The following is a 15,755-nucleotide window of genomic DNA, read 5'->3' on the forward strand; positions in this document are numbered from 1 at the left end:
CAGGGACCACCCAACCCACACGCAGCGAGGGGCAGCGGGCCCTTCGCCAGCACCGGCCAGCCCGCCTGTGCCGCCCGCACCTGGTCCTCAGTGCGCCGCCCGCAGAAGCCTGCCCCGCCCGGCGCGCCTACGTCCGGGGATGCCGGTCCCCACGGCCCACCCCAGCGCCTTCGGGGACCCCCGGCCCCGACCCGCCTCTCAGGACAGCCGGGGCGACCCCGTGACTTGTTAAATAGGGTTGTCTACAAATATACAACATATAAAAACTGTTAAATATATAACTTTCAGCTTTGCAAAATACATTTAATGATCTCTTTCAAACAAGTGTTACTTTCGCTTTCTTTAATTTGCTTTCTGGAGCTAAATGGTGATCGGATGAGACAGCGGTCACGGGAGACCCGACATGCTCTTGGCGAACCCCGGGTTACCCCACTATCAGGATGGCGCTGCGGAGAGGCGTGTCTAACTGGTTAAAACAGAAAGTGATTTTAGTATGAGAAGGTCCATCGAAGTACAGAGGAGCAGGTGCGCACGGCGGGCTGTGCTCCCAGGCAGGTGCGCCCGCGGGGTCCGCGTGGGACATCGCCGGCCGCGTGTCCTCCGGCCACATCCTCCGGCCGCTCAGGGGGCCCCGCAGTGTTTGTGGGGCGGGGGCCTCTCCGGCGTGTCTCCGCCCCCGTGCCCCCCGTCGAACCCAGGGACTCGGATGGTGAGGGCGAGTCCGCGTTAAAATAGGTTTTGCTCTTTGGTCTATTGAATATACTGGAAGGATAAGAAAATAAAAGCGGTTCAGTCTGGGGCACAAGGAGAGGCCACGTCTGCGTCTGAGACTCAGTCCTCCCGGGCCCGGCGCGGTCCTCCTTGCTCGGGCTGGCGGGGCCTGCGGCCTCCTCCTCCTCCTCCTCCTGCTCCGCCTCGTCTGCGGCCGGGAGGGCGGCCGGGCCAGGCTCCGGGGATGCCCGGAGACGCAGCCCCGCTGTGTGTCCCAGGCCCGACTCCACGGGGCGGCCGGGCAGACTCAGCTCAGGCGGCCGAGGAAGCAGGCTGTCCTTGACGGGCTAGAGAAACGGAGGATGGGCAGGTGGCGGAGGGCGGGTGGCGTCCGTGACGGACCGAGGACCGTGGCCGAGGTGTGGACTCTCCAGGGAGCCAAGGCCACTCCTTGGGGCTGCGTTTGTCAGGAGACCTGAGGAGCAGAGAGAGGAGAGCCGTCAGCCTCCGCAGGCACCAGGGGTCCCTGTCGGGAATGGCAGGGACCCAGGGGTCATCCACGAGGCTGGCCTCGCCCGGACGGCGCACGTAAAAGACGCCAGCAGGCCTTCTCGAGGACAAACACTGGGTTTCAGACCCCAACGCTGGAAGAGAAACCTACACTTGTCCCAGGGGGCGGCCCCTTCCTCCAGGTCCTGGGTGGGACCCCGCCCCTGGCCGTGATGGAGGGCACGCACTGGAGCTCTGTCAGCTGCCGGTGTGAGCTGCACATCCTCTGGCCCGTGCCGGCCAGGGCCTCGGGTCTGGGCTGCATCCACCTGTTTCCCTGTGTCTTGCACTATGCCCCGTACACAGCCGGTGCTGCATAAATGCGCAGAGCAGAGTGATGGAAACACACGCGTCACGCCCACAGAGCCCCGGGAGGCTGCAGAGACAGAGTGCACGTGCTGGTAGATGAGGACCCCGGCACCCCCACCCAGCACCCCCGAGTCCCAGGAAACACGATAGAACAGGCCAGTTCACGGCTGTGAAGGGACGTGAGGGTCCCAGCCTCCGCTCTGGGGCAGCAGAAATACCACCTATGAAGGGATGGAGATGGGATGCAGAGGGTGTGGTTTCCACAGAGCATCACAGCCGCAGGCGGCGGGACCCGTGTCCGGCAGCCTCCCATCCACGGACCTGCTGGGCTGCTGGCTCCCTTGTCCCCTAGGGTGGCCCCAATTCAAGGCAGAGACTCCGAGGCCCAGGGTCCCCCAGACAGTATCTGGTGGCCACTGCCTTTGAGGACCCCGGGCCTGGGTCAGGTGCCTGGGGGCTACCCTCCCCCCGTACAGTCTCCCTTCAGGCTCAGCTCTGTGGGGAGTGGATGGTGTCCCGGGGGCCCCCACACATGCCGCGGGGACGGGGCACAGCGGGCGTGACGGCCCGGGAGGGGCCCCTCCAGATAGACTGGGCGGCCCCAGCAGCCTCCTCCCCTCGCCCCGCAGCGGCTCCTCCTGCCTCCCGGTGGGTCCCACGTCCCCCCATCCCACCTGAGCCCAGCCCTCTCCCGCCTGCCTGTGGCTCTGGCCACACTCCCACGGGCCCCCCCACGTCGCAGGCCCCTGTCCCCGCCTCGTGCCTCCTGGCTTCTCCCGGGGCCTAGGCCACGCCGGACCGCGTGCTAGCCGCTCCCACTCGCCTGGACCGCCTCCCCGGGCCCCTGTGCAGAGGCCCCATCCCGAGGGCCTCACCCAGAGCCGCCCGCCTGGAACGTTCGTCCCGTCCTGTCCTGGACCGAGCCTGCGGGGGCCCTGCACCCGGACAGCGCTGTTCACGTCTTCACTGTCCTCCCTCAGTGATGGCTCGGGGGGGTCTGGACGGACTGGGACTGGCCTCCCCCCAACCCCTCCAGACAGACAAGGCCCCTGCAGGGGCGGTGGGGCGGCACGTCTCCCCCCAGCTCTGCCAGGGCCAGAGCACTGCACGTGGAGTCCCTGCAGGGACCCCGTTCTCCACCCACAGCCCCCAGACGCCGGCCAGCAGCCAGGACGAGGAGCCCCTGCTGGACAGGACTCAGCTTGGCGTCCCCTGGCCCCGCCCTGGCGCCCCGAGGCCGGCCCAGGTTTCCAAGGAGCAGCTTTGAGAACCCCCCCGAGGCCCCGGCTGCCTCACCCCCAGCTCTGTGCTGAGCCGGCACACGAGGGCGCCCTGAACACATCAGTGGTGGGGGGTAACTGGATGTAGGTGTTTCAGGCCCAGGGACAACCAGCAGGCTGATGGCGGAGCTGGACCAGAGCTAAGGGCGTCCAGAGAGGGTCAGACTTCTCCGCCCCCAGTGCCAGGGCTGCCTGAGGCTCCAGGGCGGGGGGCGCCCACCCTCTCGGCGGGACTGTGCCCCACGGGGCTGCCGAAGCAGACTGGTGTGGGACTCCAGGGCCACAGGCACGTGTCCGGAAGTGACGGGGGCACCTGAGAGAAGCTCCACGTGCAGCTGAGGCGCAGACAGGGGCACAGACATCACTCTGTCTCCATGGACGGAGGCCCAGCCCCGAGGGGGAGGGCACAGGGAGCAGAGCCAGGGCATGAGGTATCTTTTTGGTGTGGGGGGGTCACCGTTCCGACCACCGCAGGGTCCTGGCTGCGGTCTCTCTCCACGTCTGACCAGCTGCCTAATCTCAGCCCAGGGACCCTCACCCACTGCGGAACGGACACCTCTACCCCCCGCCTTCCCGAGTTTGACAAAGGCCCCCCTGCATGCCGTGCTCGACCCAGGAGTCCAGCAGTGGTGGCGACCCTCGCCTCGCCTGGACCTCGCAGGCCTGCAGCACGGGGCGCCGTCCCCTCCCCGACCCGGCAGCCACGTCCACGTCGGAGACTGTCCAGCCGAATCACCAGCACCCAAGGGGTTAACCAAGAAAGGAAGCGCTGATTCTACTTCTTCTGCATATGAAATTGTACAAATTCTTATTCAGAGAGAAAGGGGAAAACAGAGGAGTATAAGAAGAAAACAGAAATCCATCCACGTTTCCACATCAGAAGATGTTTTGATAATCTTGGTGTGTCTCCTTCACACCTTTACTGATGTCCATGTGTGTGCAGTGAGGCCTGGGTTCTGCAGGGACGTGGGCGTCGCTTGTGTGAGCAGCTCGGCAGCCTGTTCTGGGCGACCGGCAACGCCTGGGCCGCACACGTGCTCACGGGGCCCCCAGGGGACGGACTCGCAGGGACCCGGGCTCGCAGCGGCCCCGCGCCCCGCCCCGCCTGGGGAGCTGCTCCTCATCCTCTGCGAGCTGAGCCGCCAGAGCCTTCGCGTCCTTAATCTGATAGAAGAAAAGCAGCACTTGGCTGAGGCCTCACCTTCACGTCTCTCGACGACCAGAGGAGGAGAGGAGTCCTCCCCAGGTGGTCCCCGGCACCGGCCCGGCCCGTCTGCGGGGCCTCCTCTGGTCGGGTCGTGTACCTCTTAGTGCTCTGAACAAGAACGCGGGTGTCATCACAGCTGCCCCAGTGTGCACAGGCTGGCGAGCGTCCCCGGGCACGTCTCCTGCAGGCCCGTGGCCCGGCTCGGTCCACCCTTAGCTTTCACTCGTGTTGCATCCCACACACGGAGGTTTACTTTTCTGGGAAGGAGGCCCGGTGGATGTTTCATTAGGACACCACGCCACACTTGAAGCGGTGAAGTCGCTAGACTGTTCTGGTGATTTCCTTCACTCGCAGCCTTTTCTCCCCCCCCCCGCCCCGGCCGCCCCGTGCTCGGGGGGTCCCGCCTTCCTCCACACACTCTGGCCTCTGGTGCCTCCTGCCCCTGGGCAGGGGGGGTGAGGGTGGAGAGGGATGGACACAGGCCCCTGGCTGCTCCGGCCAGTACCCCCAGCAGGCCAGCCTGGAGACAGCAGCCCTGAGCCCCGCGGGTCTGGAGGGACACAGAGGCCCGTCCAGCTTCCTTCCGAGCCCTGCGTGCTCCCGTGCTTCTCCCGCCAGGCCCAGGCTGAGACGGGGAGGGAGGTGGACCCAGAGCCGCCTGGGGAGGGTGGGCTGCAGCCGGACCACCCAGGCCGGGGCTCAGACACTCTCTGAGGCCCTCGCTGTCAGACGCTGGGCCGGGCTGCTCCCGGCCTCCGCCCGACCGTCAGGAACGGACGGGCAGCCTGACGTCCCCAGAGGCTGTGCTCGGATGAGACACAAGTCCTGACTCATTCAACCGCCGGGCGGTGGCTGCCAACTCGTCCTCAGGCCTGGTGACAGGAAAACAGGCCTGGACGTCGGGTTTGCAGCCCAGAGAAGGAGTCAGAACCACAGGGACAGCCTCCGGCGGGGCCGCGCGGGCTTTGGGGGAGCTGGCAGGGACCTCCCGCCCCCAGAGAAGCGTTTCCAGCTGGGGAATCTCACGGCCCAGCCCACCTCGGGCCTCAGAGGGGTCCCGCCTGCCATCCCTGCACGCCCCCGCCAGGGCCCTGAGCTGGTCCTCACAGCTCATCGGAAAACCGGCGCCGGGCTGGTCTCTGCAGGCGGCGGGACGTCGCTGTGCTGGGAAGCGGGTCCACTGGTCTCCGGCGCCCTTCTCCAGGGACAGCCTCCTCAGGACAGCCGGCCAGACCCCCAGGGACACCCGGGAAGCCCCCTGCTCTCCTGGCAGGCTGCCCCCTCGCTTGGGGACCGCACACCTGAGCTCCAAGGATGACACATGAGAAGTGAGTCAGGTCTCACCCACGGGGCCCCCACCTCCCACCTGCTCAGGGACAAGAAGAGCCAGTGACCAGGACCCTGGGCCTGGTGGGACCGTGAGGGCCACCTGGCTGGACACTCAGGCTGCGTCATGAGGGCCCGGGACGCGGCCCAGGTCCGCGGTGGAGTCCCTGCGGCCTCACCCTCCACCTCCCCGGTGAAGGCTCCCGGGCAGGCGGCGCCGCTGCCCCACTGGCCCCAGGAGGGTTCTCCCAGACCTGCCCGCCCCGACGGCCCCACTGGCCCCCACGACGCCACCTGTGAGATAAGCTTGATCAAGACACCAGTCCTGGGCCCCAGCTCCTTGGAGGGTCCTGAGCTTCCCCCAGCTGACCTCCCGGAGAGCACCTGCTCATCCTGGTTACATCTTTCTTATGGGTCAGGTCCATCGCTGCACCCTGGGGGTCTCCCCAAACCCCCGTGGGTTCCCTCAGGGCCGGGGTCACGTCCCTCCCCTCTGGACGGGGCAGCTGCACCCACCCTGAGCCCCAGCCCTGCTGTCCACGGCTTGCTGCGACACCTCTGGACACCCTTGGCCGCGTGGTTTTAGGACCCTCTACCCCAACGGGAACAGAGGCTCAGGGAGGCAAAGCGGCCCCTCCCGGGTGCCTGAAGAGGCCCACACCCCGCCTCTGCTGCCAGGGCCTGTCCACTCCGCACCTCTGCCTGCCGAGGGCCTCGCTGGGAGCTGCACCCAGCTTCCTGCAGCCCCGTGTGGCCGGGCCGCCGCGCTCCCCGCGTGTGAAGATCCGGAGCGTCCTGTGGTCGCAGCCTCCGTGTGGCCCCCTGGTGCCCCTGGGCCTGGAAGGCAGCCGACACCCAGTGGGCTCCAGTTCCCCGCGTGGTCGTCTGACACCCCAAGGTCATGGGCTGTGTACTTGGGTGCTGTAGCCACTTCTCTGGGCCCCCGCCCCCGAGGTGGACAGAGCTGGCCCCGGGGTCACCTTGCCCTGCACGTCGGGCCCACGACCACCAACACGGGGGCTGGCCCAGCGCTGCCCACGCCCCTGCGGTCACCGGGCTCAGCGGACACAGCCTCTCAGTCAGTGGCGAGAGCCCCGGGTGTGTTTGGTCTGAGGACGGAGCCGTGGACACTCCTGCGGTTCCCGTCCAGGGGAGTCCTTCCGGCTGGCCGAGGAAAGCACATCTTCTGAGGCGATGAGGAGGCTTTTCTAGGTATTTGGAGGCCATAAATCATTGTTTATAAAACCAAAGGAAACTTTCCAGCCCTGCCAGTCCCCTGAGTGATGTTCTCTCTTCCTCTAAGAGCTTCCATTTGCCTTTAGGGTCAGGATGAGTCTTGTGTTTACGGAGCACAGTATCCGGGGTTGAAAGCCCCAAACAGCAGGTCCTAACAAACAGCAGAGACGGGGCATCCGTGGGGCGGCGAGGTGGCCGTGGCCTGCGCAAGAGGGCTTGGCCACGAAAGCTGTCACCAGGGAGGAAGGAAGAACAACCTGGGGAGGAGCTTCCGGAAAGCTGTTCATCAGCCCATCAATGCCCATTTCTGGGACCATTTCCTGAGTTACACGGCCGGTTCACACACGAGGAGTGCTGCTAAGCGACTCTGGAGCCCCAGGTGTCCCAGACGCCCGTGGAGGGGACACGATCATCCCCAGAGGGGCCGCGGCGGCTCAGACACATCCCTCCGCCCTGCACCGGCCAGAGCGGCCTCCCCTCCGGGGGCCTCTGGCTGACAAAGCCTCCGCCTGGCTTCAATCACCCGAAGCCCCTCGCCTTCCAGGGCTGGAGGAGACGGGCTGCACCCCTCGCTGGGCTGATCTAGACCCAGCGAAGGCCGGGAGGGCAGGCGACCCCCGAGCAGAGGTGGGAACTCGAGCGAATTGCCAAGAGTCAGCACGTCTGGGCACTCAGGGGCCTCCCCCTCGCAGAGCAGACCCTGCGGGTCGGAGGACGGGGGCTGATTCGGCGCCCGCTGGGCCGGGCGGAGGCCGCTGCCACAGGTCACACGGCCACGGAAGCGCAGGGATAAAGGGACGCGGGTGCGGAAACGCCAGGCGGGGGCTGAGCGCTGACACGAGGGTCCCGGCAGCCCGAGATGGACAGGACACGAGAGCAAGGGCTTATGAGAAACGCCCGGTGGCCGGCTCCCCTCGGCACTGGAGGGCAGCGCGCGAGGAGCTGTGAACGCGAGGATGCAGGTCCTGCGATGTGGACCCGTGTCCACAAAAGACCTCAGAGATGCTGGGGCTGCTTACGTGCCGGTGACATCGGGCCCCACAGAGCACATGGGAAGGAACGTGGACGTAGGTGTGTGCGGGTGTGTGCGCTTTCCAAACATGAAAGCAGAACCCAGAGGTGCTGCCAGGGCAAGAGTGTCGGGGGGACCCCAGCAGGGCAACCACGCGGCTGGAAGGCAGCACGGCCACGAGGCGAGCCTGGGGGCAGAGGCCACAGACCCCGCCCACCACCAAGGTGCGCTGCCTGGCAAGGAATTGGTCACCTCTGGGGGTAGCGAGTGGCCCCCAAGGGCAGCTGAAAGGAAACAGGCCCCAGTCCTATAGCATCCAGGACCTGAATGCTGCCACCAACCGAGGGAGCCTGGAACAGGGCTCTTCCCTGGAGCCCCAGGTGAGACGCAGCCTGGCCCACACCTGGGTTTCTGCCCTATGAGACCTGGACCGAGACCCCGGCCACGCGGAGCTGGACTTCTGACCGCTGAGCTGTCAGAGGGCAAAGGCTCTCTGTCACCAAATGGGTAGCAGCACAGAAAATCCACCCACCCCAAGCCAGGCTCCCGGCCCCCAGCCCCACACAGGGGCCTCCGGCTCCGTCTACCCTGCAGGCAGGTGGGTGCCTGAGTCCTGGGTGTGGGAACTGGCTGAGGGCCCCACGCCACCCGAGGGAGGCCAGCACCTCGGTGGCATCCTGTCCGCGTGTTGCCTGGCTCCTGCAGGGAGGTGCCCCCGCTGGACAGGCCCTTCAGGCTGAGACCAGCCCGTTCCACTCACGGGTCACGCTTGGTCCAGTCCAAACCCACCCATGACCTTGATGCTGCCTGGGTCAGGTGCCCGCAGGCGGACCAGCCCCAGCCCAGGCCACCTCCAGCTCTGCAGCAGACTGCCCTCCACCTCTCCACGGGCGCAGATGCCTTGGAAACGGCCGGCTTGCCTGGAGGCTTTTCTAAAGGGAGTGCTGACACTGCAGGCGGGCCTCGGGGCCCTGTCCGCTTTGTCCCCAGGCAGAGGCAGCCTTTGAAGTCCCATCCGCCCCCTCTCCCCTCACGCCTCTGCCGACCCCAGCAATCAGCCCGCAGCAGAGGACCATGGCCCCGGCCAACCGCGGCTCACAGCCAACTCGCCATCTCAAGCTCACAGGCGATGCCGATGCCTGGGGATGACAGGAGGGTGGAGGTGTGTCCTCAGAGGTGACATCAGACGTGCTCTCCCTGACACCTGGCCATCCACAGCAGCGAGGGAGGCCCCGTGTGCCCGGGAAGCCCAGGATCAAACCCCTTCCCCACTCTGTCTCCCATGTCCACTTTCAGGGGGTGGGGAGGTCACCTGCTGGACCCAGGCAGAGTCCTCACAGTGACACAAGTCGGCAGAGGGTGCCGTGGTCCCGCCAGGCCACTGTCAGCCAGAGGGGTCCCGAGACCAGGCCGAGGACAAACCCTTTCTGGCTCAAATATCCATCCACATCCATGTGTTAAGAGCAGCTTCACCGAGGGACAGGTCACAGCCCAGACCACATGCCCTTTACACAGTCGAGTCAGCGGTGTGGTCTATTCAGAGCTGTCTACCCGGCCACCATCAACTTACAACATTTCCATCTCCCCAAATTCACACCCACGAGCAGTGACCCACCTCCCACCCCATCCCATCCCATCGCGGGGAGTCCCCCAGGAGAGGGGTCCTGCGTCACGTAGTAGCTCTGTGTCTCTTTTCGAGCAACTGCCAGACTGTTTTCCAAAGGGTCTGAAACACATGTTTCTGATTCTCTTGAGGACACACTGCCCAGCACTTTCCAGAAAGACTAACAGATTCACACGCTTAACCAGCATCCTTTGCGAGGCCTTAAAATGAAGTTAAAGGAAATTAACGCCCACCCCGTGAGCCCTGAGGAGCAGTGCCCATTCAGGTTTTAGCGGCTGATCCCCGACCGAGAATCTCTCATCACACTTTCCGTTCCCATTTCATATTTTAGGAACTTTCCACCCCCTCCCCGCCATGAGCCCCTGAGGCTGCGGGCTGCCCCCAGTCCCGGGGCTGGGAACCTGCTGTCGCCCAGCAGGTGCCCCAACGCCCACGTCGCCCTCTCCCTCCGTTCTCAGGAAGGTGAGCGGGACTTTCAGAAGTTCGGGATGTCAAGACAAGGCAGGGCTGCCCCTTGAGGGTGGGCCCAGCATGGGCCTCTCGGTCACCGGCTGCCCCGCAGAAGGCCTCAGCGTCCTCGTCTGTGAGATGGGGTGAGAACAGCGCTTGGCCCACGGTGGCCGTCAGCCTGGGCAGGTCGACCTGCGCAGGTGCTCAGAGCGGCGTCAGTGCCTGTGATCACTGATATGACTATTTTCAGGCTGATGGACCGTTTCAGCCTCCTTCCTCCCCCTGAACTCAAACGTCCACCCAGACGTGTCCTTCGCCATCTCATGGTTTCATGTGTCGTATTTCAGTTCTTCATCCCCAGAGAATTTTATTTGGGATGTGGTGTGAGGTAAGGATCCAGCCTGAATGTCCTCCCAGTATGAAGCTGGTTTTCCCAGCATCCGCTGTGGGGCTGTCCCTTCCCCACTGCTCCCCTAGTCCGTGCTCACCTACATCCAGGTTCATCTCAGGACCACGCGGTCTGGTTCTCGGGTCAGAAAGAGCAGCAGAAGAGCCAGTACCTTCTCGGGTTTCAATTGCATCCTGGGGACTTTGCGAGACACGGTCTTCTATTAACTCACGAGATGGGTGAGGGTCAGAGCCAAGCAGCGGCCACACCGCCCAGCGCTGAGCTGCTCACAAAGCTCTCTCATCCCCACGTCCATCCCAGGGGGAGGCGGACGCCGGGCATGTCCCGAAGCCTCCACGCCATGGCTGAGTCCCACACGACGCGAGGTGTGAAATCATTCTGTAACCTTCTGGAAAGCCTCATTGGAGGTTTGATTGCAATTGTATTAAATCTAAAGATCGAATTTGAAAGAATAGACACATCTCAAAACATTCAGACAACCCGTCACCTTGTCAAAGTATGTGACATCCTTCAATGTATTCATCTATTCAAGTCTTTTTAAGTCTCCCCTGGGGAGGTTTTGCCATTATCTTTATAGATACCTTTTCTTACTAAAGTTATTCCTAGTTATATGTTTTCCCCTGCTACTAACAGAGCTCTCCCCTCTCTGTTTCTTACTTTTATTTCACTTATTTATTGTAATTAAACCATTACACATGCTTGCTTGGAGGTAAGAACACACAGGCTTCTGTCCAGTTTCTCTTCCATGTGCCAGCGGGTGTGTTTCTTCCTTAAAGTTGCCTACAATCCTCACCTCCTGTTTCACCTCCTAAATGACATGTGTTCAAGCAACGGCTGACTCCGTGCCCTGACCTTCAGGGTTGATGAACCTTTATTAATCTACTGTCACACTCGTGCTACCAAGGGCCAGGTAGTGTTTATTTTCAGCTTTGTGGGTCATAAGGTCTCTGAAAAGACTCAGCCCTGCTGCTGCAGCGTGAATGCATCCCTAGGTGATATATAAGTGAATAAGCAAGGCTGTGTGCCAATAAAGCTTTATTTACAAAAACAGGTAGGGGGCCGTATTTGGCCAGCAGGTGGTGGTTGGCTGACCTCTACTCTAGACCAGAGCTTGTTTGTGTCTATGAAAGCTCAAGCTGAATACAAGTAGAGAACCATCTATGTTCATAATCTGGCCACTTTAATAAACTCTCCCATTAGTTTTCAAGGCATTGCAGGGGATTCTCCAGAGTTTTGGAAGCACCTGTTTACCGTCTGTAAGTAACAACGATTGTGTTTTCTCATATCAAAGAGTTATGTGAGCACATTTGCCAGAACTTCCAAAAAGTAACCAGTCCTGGGGGACTGCAGGCCAGCCTGAGGACCGCTGGCCTGCGACGCAGCCCTGGTGTGGACAGGGGTGGGCGGGGTCCACCCGCCGTGCCATGTCAGCTTTGGTGTTGGGCGGACACTGGGTTCCAGGGGGGCCCCACCTTCTCCTTCCGCAGTGGTCCACGGCCATCGCTCCTTTGATATTTTTCTGAGGAATAAATACAGTGTCAGCCTGGTGTCTTTTTCAGCATCTTCTGAATTAGAACACATATTTTCATTGCTCTCTTGGTAGGGCTTGTCGTTCTACCTGGTTCTGAAATATTACAATGTATTTACATTTCTTATATAAAGCTGCTGTGTGGTGGCCTTCTGTTGTTGCTGCTCTTTTAAGGGACTGCAGAAGTCAGCCGGCTGTGATTTTATGCAGGTGAGGGTGAGGTATGTCCCAATCATCACTCCTACCAGGGTGCAGGGACCCCCCAGGTGTATCTGCACCCCCAAAACAACGCCAGGTCCTGCAGGGCCTCGGGGCACTTTGCTGACGGATTTCTGTGCCTGGCATGGCACCTATCCTACACCATAGACTCAAAAACCTTTATTGAACAAAATGACCTTCCGCGTATTTTTCTAACTTTGGGGACTTTTCCAGCACCAGGGTTTCACTAGTTCCTACGATGAACTGGGTAATTTTCCACTTTTCCCAGTGTTAGGGGAAGAGATACCTGTACACTGCATGCTTTCAAGAACATGCCAGTTAAAACATCTCCATCTGGAATTTTTATTGGAGGATCCTAACATTTTCCTACTCCTTTAGTTATTTTTGGTAATTCCCCTGCCCCCACTCCCCTCCCGGGAAAATCATATCTTTAATCACATTTCCATAGGTAGTGACCAGTGGACTAGCTATGCGTACACTCTTATATATAATAATTTGAGGTCCCAATGCAGGTTGATTTTCCCTTCTTCCTTTCAGAATTATTTTCTAACTTAAAAAAACATCTACACATGACAGAAGTAAAAATACATTTTTATAGTTTTGCCAGAGATGCAGCGATCAATTCCATGCTTTAAAAAAAAATCATTAATATTTCTTTTTCATCTTTACAGTTTTTCTCCTCGCTTTTTGAAGGTGGCTTTTTCCACAGCTTGGGGTCTTCGTTTTCATTCTTTGTGAGTTGAGAATAAAGTTATTTAAGACACAAGTGTACCAAGGAGCCGGTCTTTCCCTGTGTCCACAGGTGCACTGCACTATTCTCATCACATCCTAGATGAGGCTGAAGAGTAACTCAGATGCGTACCCTTTATCACCCAGTACGTGCTGGCCCCAGGTAATGGTGTTAATGTTCTAACTCCATCAACCCTGACAGCGGCCCTAGGAAGTGGGGAATCGCACTTTGCACATCTTACAGATGCAGAAGTAGAAGCACGGAGAGAGCGAGGTCACGTGTTCTGAGCTAAGCAGGTCCTGATGGTGCTGCCTGGGAACGGGGCCAGGAAGCCTGACCTCACACCTGCACATGCCTCGTGGGCAGGGCTGCATGTTTTACTTCATCCTTCACCCAACAAATTACAGGAAGGTCCTGGTGGCTACAATCACATTGTATTGTGATTGGAAAAGAAAGTTGGCACAGGCCTCCTCTTAGGGTGAATTAGTAACTTGGATTATGGATATTTTTGTAGATCTCATAAATGATAGAAAATTAGAAGCAGGCTGTTTGTATGTTATAATGTTCACTATGTTGCTACAAATTCAACCTTGGTAATTTTATTATTTAAAACATCTAGGTCCTGGTTCTTTTTATTGCTGTTATCAGTGGCATTTACTTGACCTTAACACAGATTTAAGAGTTGTTTAAATTCCAACTAAAAATGGTGTTTCTAATCAATTTGTTTATTTGCACTTGGGTTTGCTTCTTATGAGCTTATGCTTATCAGTACATCACGGTTTCTGTGATGCTTCCACTAGTTTGAGCTGGAATGGACCAATATGCATCAGTAATCATACACACGTCTTACGTGTGTCAACACGGGCCACCACGCTGTACAGATTTAATCATTTCACCTACTGACTTCCTTTCCATTTCATTTGCTTAGTGTCTTTGTTTATTACTTGCTTTTTTTTTTTTGTTTTGTTTCGTGAATAGATACTTTATTGATGACATATTTAATTCTACAGGGTGCTAAACGATGATACAATTGTACAATCTGAATGAGTATTGATTAGAGAACAGCGTCAACCAAATTTATGCCATTGTATAAATGGCATATAGAAATATAGAATATAGAAAACATGAATTTTTTCAAGAATGATTTGAAGACCAAGAATTATTTGAAAGGCTGTTACAACAATGAATTTTCCATCTGCGATTCTGATAACTCATTAGTTATTTCCAGATAAATCTTTTTCCAAAGAGAAGATGATCTCTTCCCTTTTTATAGAAGGCTTAAAGGAGACAGTTGAATAAAAAATATGTATGTGAAAGAAATGGGTGTATAGATAGATCATGAAATAAGTTAGAAAAGTTGCTTATGCAGAGTTCTGGAACATGGAGGTGTTGGGTCCTGCAGTAAGGACCAGAAGATATAAAAGCACGGTTATCATGGAGTTGATTTAATCATTTCACCTACTGACTTCCTTTCCATTTCATTTGCTTAGTGTCTTCGTTTATTACTTGCTTTTAAACGTGTTTGTTTGTTTGTAGGACTGCGCTTAGAGGCAACAGATATTTGACTCTTTATAAACCTGACTTGAGAGTCTCTGCCTTTTAGTCGAGGAGACTAACCCATTTACGTGTACTGTCACGGCTGATGCTGCACTTCTGTCCTGATCACACATCCTGAACTGATTTCGGGTACTTCTCCTTTCATGGTTCATGTCCTTACACACAGTTTTACTCACTTTTTCTTCCACTGTGGTTTAGGAAAAATCATGTTCTTGTTTCTGTTAGTGCTGGCTTTTATGTTGATCAGGTGCACGTTTCATGATTAAGCCCTATTATTTCCCTAGTGACTGTAACGTCCTTCTTTCCATGAAGAGATATTAAGTGACTCTTTTCTTCATCTGCAGCTGCTCCCCTGAAGCTGTTGTCAGTTGAACCAGAAGTTACAAATCAGTTTACACAAAAGTATTCTCCACAACATACAGAGTACATTAAATAACAGTGTCGCCAATTTTGTGTTCAACTGTGTAACCACAGTCACAGGTATAATTTATATCTAAGCTCCTTGCAGTTAATCGGTATCCAGTCACGAATGATCTTACCTATGACCTATGACCTATGACCTTCCCAATCATCAGCCACTCATTTGTATTTCTCTGATTGGCTCCAGGGCATCTTTTATTGACTCTTTCAGGAAAGGTATGGGGTGGCACACTTTCTAAATCCCTGCAAATTTAAAACCATCCTGTTTACTTCCTGTGTCCAAACAACAACCAGAAACAGGACTGAACTCACAAGTGAAACTATTTTTTGGCAAATCCCTGGAGATGGTCCTGTTCTTCACACTGGTTCTGGGCCTTATGGGTTCAGAGGTGCCTGTCTGTGCCTTCAGAGGTCTGTGGACTCATCCTCCTGCCTTTAGTTTTTTCTCCAACACAATTTGGATGATTATAGAGAGTTTTCCTTCACTCTTTCAATTCACAGATGTCGCCATGGATGCCTGGGTCCCAGATGCTTTTGTTCTGCTTTAATTGAGGGTTTCTCAGCTCAGGGAAGCTTCTCAGAAACCCCGTCTTCTCACCTTAACCTGGTTATTCTTTGTTTCTGCCACATGGCTTCCCCCCAGTGTGTCCACATTCTCAGGCTGGAGTTCTGTCCTCTGTCTTCTGTACTTATAACTTCTCTCTCTTTGCCTTCATTTCCTGCGTCTCCTATGAACTGTCTTTTGGTTGACGATGGGTCCGGGTCCCTGCGTTGATTCTCTGTAGGGACACGCCCATCACCTGCAGCTTCTGCACACATCTCACTCCACTCTGATGTCTTGGGGCCCTTTGAGCTCAGCCTCTCCGCGGCCCCACAAACCTTCGGACGTTTGCCTACATTTCATCCCAGGCTGCCCTTCCTTCTGGCTGCTGGCTCATGGGTCACAGAGGTCACAGCATCTTGTATCTCTTTGATGCCAACAAGCGGATACTACCCAGAAGTCTCATGTTTACTGCAGGGGCTATTTCCAGAGCTAACCTTGCCTCTAAGTCTTCAGAAAGTGTTCTTTTCCACAGAGACTGCATATTCTTTCACAGGCTCCTGCTAATATTTTGGCTGTGATGCTTTTCTTATTCCCTTTTAAACAGGCAGAGGCCAGTCCTCGCCGGGAATGAGCCAGCGTGATCA

At 57.6% G+C, this 15,755-nt stretch overlaps 1 protein-coding gene across 1 annotated transcript in view; it reads right to left on the minus strand.

The window, feature by feature from the left end:
* Positions 1–287: 287 nt before the first annotated feature.
* Positions 288–15,755, minus strand: part of TAFA5 (TAFA chemokine like family member 5) — a 191,625-nt gene continuing 176,157 nt past the window's right edge. The window contains exon 4 of the mRNA XM_057742878.1: positions 288–1,186. Coding sequence (XP_057598861.1) covers positions 1,178–1,186 — 9 coding nt within the window. The 3' untranslated portion in view covers positions 288–1,177. The remainder of the gene's footprint in view (positions 1,187–15,755) is intronic.

The sequence above is a fragment of the Hippopotamus amphibius genome, chromosome 7 (assembly GCF_030028045.1).
Source record: "Hippopotamus amphibius kiboko isolate mHipAmp2 chromosome 7, mHipAmp2.hap2, whole genome shotgun sequence".
NCBI lineage: Eukaryota > Metazoa > Chordata > Mammalia > Artiodactyla > Hippopotamidae > Hippopotamus > Hippopotamus amphibius.